Source organism: Fusarium proliferatum (genome assembly GCF_900067095.1).
Source record: "Fusarium proliferatum ET1 genome assembly, contig: FPRO_scaffold007, whole genome shotgun sequence".
Classification (NCBI taxonomy): Eukaryota; Fungi; Ascomycota; class Sordariomycetes; order Hypocreales; family Nectriaceae; genus Fusarium; species Fusarium proliferatum.
The window spans coordinates 575,047-581,392 of NW_022194796.1; the positions used below are offsets into that span (position 1 = coordinate 575,047).

Genomic DNA, 6,346 nt, shown 5'->3' on the forward strand with positions numbered 1-6,346 from the left:
AATCAAACAATATGAGAAATGATGTTGAGATTGACGAGCAACTCATTAAAAACGCCAGGAAATAGCAGCCTTCATCAGATTTCTGACGTTGTGGCTCTTGAGCTTTTGGTAATGCATTGATTATCATATCGTATCAAACATATGATACATATATACACATACACATATCCTTGAAACCATAACTAAAAAAAGGTATGTACCAATGTCCATCCAGAACAATGACCTGTTGGGTATAGAGCATTCAAAAACAATTCATCCGTCATTAACCCAACCCGACGCCTCCCTTTTTTTCGCTGTTTATGAATCCAAGAGTTCCGAAAGTATTCGACTGTAAAATATATATAGAGATTGGAGAAAAAGAGGCAGAGGCATTACTTATGACACCGCATTATCGCGACTATCTTCGCATTGGTGGATCGAGGGTTGTGAAGACCGGCGCCGAGTACTGAGGAACCTGGCACTTATAACCTTGGTTCCATGTGACACCTTATCCAAGAACCCCTGAGACTTCTCCTTCATCGTGCTTTGTCGGCGCGCTCTCCCAGCAATCGCTGTCTCCATGGGCGACGGCATCTCTTCATCCGGCTGTCTGAGGGCATCACGCACCGCAGGGCAAGGATCGACGAGTTGCTTGGCGTCGCTGATAAATTGGAGAAAGACCGAGTAGGACATGCAAACAGCCTGGAGGACAATGACGACGACGAAAGCCGTTCTGACGGTGCCTCCGTGCTTAATTATGCCGTACATGACAAAGGGGAAGAATCCGGGGCCGGAACTACCCATAGTGATAAAGGCGGCAGCACGCTTGGTGCGTCGGCCTTGGCCGCGAAGACCAATGGCAAAAATAAGAGGATATATAGGGCCCTCGAAGAAGTAAAAGAGAACAATGGGTATGACAAGAAGGTTAGGGTTGGGTGGACGGACAACCACAGGAAGAAGGGCAAAGACGAAGCAGCCAGCGATGCAGGCGGTGAGGATAGTACGGGGTCGTGGGAAGCGGGAACGATATACAGAGAGATATGCAAGGCCAGCTGCCATGAAGCGGGACACGGCAAAGGCGGTATGCGCGATGAGGAGATAATCAGGTATTGAGAGTGCGATGCCAGGTGGTTTATCGGGGTTGGGAATGTCGCCTGCACCTTCGGTTGCTTGCTCGCCGGTGTTGGGTGTGTTGGGGAGTATGGATATCATGAGGCTGCGGAAGTAGATGCTGAAACACTCCTGGGCAGCCACGTATGTGTATTGAGCAACAACGGCGAGGATAAGACTCCATGTGCGAAGCTGTAGACCGCCTCTTTTCTTCTGAGGATCCATAGGAAGATGCTTGGCGGATTGCTCAAGCTCACGGTCACTCACTTCGGGAAGTGGCATGTAGTAGAAGAAGAGCCCGAGGGCAACACACAGGAGTGTGATTCCTAGATACGTCCATTGCACGTTGATAAGTGTCATGCTGGTCGCGTTGCTCTGTTCCACAATACCCTTGAAGAAGACCTTCTGGGCCAGCAGGCCGCTAAGAACACTGCCAGTGCCCTGGATACCTTGCGCCATGAGCACGCGAGTCTCGCCGTATTCGGGGGGGCCGCAAAGTATTAGGAATGCATTTGCGCCAACCTCTAGAATTGATAGACCAAACCCGACAACGAAGTTGCTGAGCATGAATCCGGCGTATGATTGGGTAACAGCCGAGGGCCAGAAGATGACAGTTCCAATCCCATAAAAGCATAGCCCGACGATAAAAGTAACTTTGAAGCCACCAACGCTGTCGTGGCCATTGGCCTTGTGCCGCCTCGATCGGTTGTGTTCGTCGCGCCGAAGAATCCATTCGCCCACTAGCAGGGGCCCAAAGAAGTAACCGCCTCCAAAGTATACAGACGTCATGCCAAGTGTTTCAGCCGTGGTCATATTGTCGACTTTCGCAATGACATTGTTTAAAGTATTGAGCAGGCCGTATGATATTCCCCATAACAGAAACAAGATGGACACAATTGTGCAGTATTTGAAGGACTGCTTCTTGTTGCATTTGAGCATACTTTTAGGTTTTGTCATGTTGACAAAGCCAAAATAAACACCCTCGACAGTTCCTGTTGAAGACGTCATAGTTGTCGATGTTTGAAAGGTCCCATTGCTCTGGTACCCACGTTGCGCAGGACGAGTTGGGTCTGGCTCATCGAAAGGTGTCGTCAAGAATTCCATCGCGCTCATGGGAGCATTGGCATTGAGAGGCTGTGCGCCGGTTTGCGCGACAGGAGGGGGCTGCTGAATACTGGCGCGGTGGCCTGTTGAAGGCGTATCTGAATCGTTGGGGCCCTTGGGTGTACTGGCGCGGGTTCCATTGGGGTCGTAGAGCATGGAGGGGAGCAGCTTGAGGACCAGAGGCTTCAAAGTCGGGACGCAGGCGCACATCATACCGACGTTAACCTCAACAGCGCTCCACATGAGCGATCGCGAAGCGTTCCAGGCAAAGTCGGTCTGGCCACCAAATCGAGACTGGGGATCGGCAGTTGTACTGGTTGGTGCTGTGATGGCTTGCTGAAGGTAGTAGATTCTGACCACATCGACAACAGTAACGAATATTCCAACGGTGAAGGTAAGGACCAGAATTGTTTTCTGGCGAGAAGGGAGGCGCATGCCGGTGAGGACAGGTATAGGTAGCGCGAGAATGGCCAGGTCCGTGACGATGTTGACGGGTGAAGAACATATAAACTCGGTAAGTAGTGGTATACATTTCGCGCGTTCGTCATAATTAACATCCCAGGCGGCTTGGGTCGGGCGGCATTGGAAAACATTCATGAAGGTGAGAATAACACCAGCAATATTGACGACCGCAAGTGTCAACCAAGAGGCGAATCGAAGCACTCTTTGGGTGTGCTTGGCTAATCGGAGGTAGAATATGAGCACGGAGGTTTTGGTGGCCATCAACGCTGGATTGTACAGGATGGAAAAGACATATTCGCATCGGCGAAGGGCGGGTAAGCGGTTCGGGTCGATGTTTATGTCGTGTCGTCCTAGGCCATTGTGAACGCCGAAGCAGATGGTGAATGAGAGGAAGAAGGCGAAGAGCCATGCGAGGATCATGACGCGGTCATCCCAGGTGACATTCCTAACAATGAAGGTCCGCGAGACGATTCGTGCTACGACGAAGACTGTAGCGAGGACGAGAGTGGCCGTAGTGACGGCGAAGACTACCGGCCCACGATCGGGAATGCCTCCATCGTCGGTGGAGGCCGAATCGGACATATCGAGGACGGAATCGGAAGAGACATGGACTCGTCACTCGCGAAATTGGGTGTGAAGCTGAGATGGAGACTGGCTTGACAAGTTGGAGCCGTTGCTACCTTGATGAGCGTGCCATGTCTTCCAAGGTTCGATGGATGTTGGAATGATTATCGGGACTGAATTCAGGAGATTACTGGGAGAGTAGGATGAAATTGGATCGGCAAAAGAGTCGGTTGGAAGTCGAGTTTTGGCGGGTAGAGGCTACCGAAGGCTAATAATAATAAGCCCAGGACAGGTAACGTAACCTTGGGATCGTGACTGCCCGTGCTGGGCTGTCAGATGGCGGATATTGTCTGGTTTTCGGCGTCTTGCGGCGGCGTATTCCCGTCGGGATGTGCCTACCGGGGGCCTAGGAAAAGACGAACAAGCACCAAAAAAAAAAAGAAAGGAGGAGATGATCTGTTGAAGATTTTGCTAACAACCGAGAAGAAAAAAAAAAAAAAAAATACGTGTCTCTTCTTCGTCTTGCCGAGTGTATGCTTGTCCTAGGTAGTAGTTCTTGATTGTAAAAGGAACAAGCAAGAAAAGCCAGGCCAGGTCAATCCCGTCGTCAAAAGTGGTTATGTCCAAGGTCCAAGTCCCCCCTCCCCCCCCCCAAAAACCCGCCGGAGAGAAAAAGCCGGGGTGAGTTTTTTTTTAGCGGCTCTAGCGGGTATCTCAGCCACCAAACAGTGGGTGAGAGTGACTGGAGCCAGCCAATGGATCCCTTAGGTGCCCCGCCGGCAGTCGGGAGACCGTGGAGCTGGGAGCGCTGGACCATGAGGCTAAATAAGAGTCGACACCCCAACGATGTGGATACCTTACGATACTTTTACAACGGCATTCCATCGGGGCAGTTGGATTCAAACGGTGAAGGCTGGAAGTTGAGAGGGAAGAAGAGTCTGGTACGGGGTAGAGTTCAGGCTAGGTACTCTTGCAACGGATGGGTATGAGGTCTTGAAGGAGTCGGGAGACGGTAGTTCAACTCAATTGAATGAGTTATGAAAGCCTAGTCCCTTTAGGTCGCACTGCATACGAGTCAATGGATAATTTACCGACTGATCGGGTAAGGAACTCGATTATCAGGTGACTCGAGTCGTTGGGTAGGTAATTCTGGGGTTGATGGCTTTTCTATTGGTCTACTGGTCTATTGGTCTAGGCTTTGATAGGGACATGTCTAAGTTCTAACAGATCCAATTGCCATTGAATTGAATTCCGGGGTGGTTAATTGATTATTAGGTACGGGAGTAGCTATTGGCGCGGTCTGCTGTTGTCCGCTGCATCGAGACCTGCATAAGACAAAAATCATGCAAGAAAAATCTCTTCAGACCAGATCCAAGTCTCTGTCTCTGTCTCGGCAGGGCTTGTCTTGGTTGAATCTTGGCTGCTCAGCTAAGCTAAAGTCAACTTTAGTGTTTCTTCACTTGTCACTTCTCGGTCGCTTGATTAGGCGAATGTTAATGTTACTTGCGGCAGCATCCTCTATTGAAAAAAAATGCCGCGCACGAAATTGAGGGGAAGATGACATTGGCGCGTGATGAATGGTTGAGCGAAAAGTTGCGCTACGTGGTGGTTTCCATTGGGGGAATTGATACACAATTGGATCATCATCGTCATCATCATCATCATCATCATCATCATCATCATCATCATCATCATCATCATCATCATCATCATCGTCGTCGCCCTCACAGTCCAAGTCTTCCTCCTGAACTTTCAAAGACAACCGCTATTTGCGACTGTAGCAGGGTTCTCATCCTCAATTGGATGATTTCTGATTATGAGTTTTATTTCACAGCACAGCACAATGCGGAGTACAATACAATATAATGCACAAAAAGTCCGTTTCCCAATGCGAGAATGACAACACCAACCAGGGCTGGAAAAGAATAGCGGTGCCTACTTTATTTCCCCATATTGATTGCCGCGGCTCACGCTGCTGTTGTCCGACTTTTGAGCATCGCTCCACTGATAATGGTTACCCATTGCTCTCCAGTTCCCAAGCCACTTTACACTTACTTACCTAGGTACCTATTCTCTCTGTGATTAATACCTTAGGTGTACCTTAGGTAGTTAGGTAGTGATAAGTAGTAGTCCGCACATACTGCGCCCGCGCCGTCGTGCCGTCGCTCCTCTGTCTCTCTTGTTTTATCCTCATTCACTCAAAGCTGAAGATAGATCATACGTCATGTCTCTTGACAAGGATGGCATAGCATGACAAGTCGACGACAAGCTTTCACCAAGCCTTGATCGTCGGCCCGCCATCGTCATGAGACAAACGGTTTGTGGGTGCATCGTGCATCATCACAACTGATTGACTGTCACCTTATCACTTCAGCTGATTCTCAGATTTCAGATTTTGGTTTCCGCTTCTCACCGCAACAAGAATACTCAACCAAACATCAACATCTGCAGCCAAGACGCCCGTGGATCACGAGCCTAACCGATAATGCCCACATGGCATGGCCTCGACTGGTCTTTGGTCTTCACTGTCCCTCGTGTAGCTCATTTTGGCGCTCCCTGAAAATGGGGGTGCCTATTAGTGAGTGACACCAGATCGCCACTTTCATATCCACTGAGGAGCTCCCATTCAAGCGATTTATGCCATTGGGCCAATTCAGCGGCCACGCTGATCGAATCTCTGCTCTTTTTTTCGTATCAATTGAGCTCCCCATTCCTGCAGTAGCAAAAAGCGTCTGTTACCGATGCAGACGCAGGGTCTTTCCACCGTATCTTGGGCTGCCTATCCCAATACAGGCTGGGGTTGGGAAAACTCTAAGGCATTGGTGCCTTTTAAGTTCAGAATTCGAGGGGGTTGCTAGAGGAGAGAACTTGAAAGTGAAAGGACTTAGATTGCTCATCAATGAAACCAAACTATTCACTTTGACCATACTTGCACCTTGGAAAGCTCATCTCGTCCAATCCATGATGACTACCTTGGTACCTATAGGTACTGTACGAAGCTACTAACTTAAGTGCGCGTTCCGAACAAAGCTATTTTATAAGAATTGAGATTTCATCACGTCGTTGCATGGATTCCTCCTCCTCAAATCTCTGTGACTGCAGCCGTTCCTCCCGGCCCCGGAACCAA

The 6,346-nt window shown here is 49.5% G+C and overlaps 1 protein-coding gene across 1 annotated transcript; it reads right to left on the minus strand.

Moving 5' to 3' along the window:
* Positions 1-375: 375 nt before the first annotated feature.
* FPRO_07994 (uncharacterized protein) lies at positions 376-3,237 on the minus strand (the record flags this gene model as incomplete). Its single annotated transcript, XM_031233889.1, has 1 exon — positions 376-3,237. One exon carries the CDS (start codon positions 3,235-3,237, stop codon positions 376-378), a length of 2,862 nt encoding a protein of 953 aa, XP_031083681.1.
* Between the last annotated feature and the right edge of the window lie 3,109 nt (positions 3,238-6,346).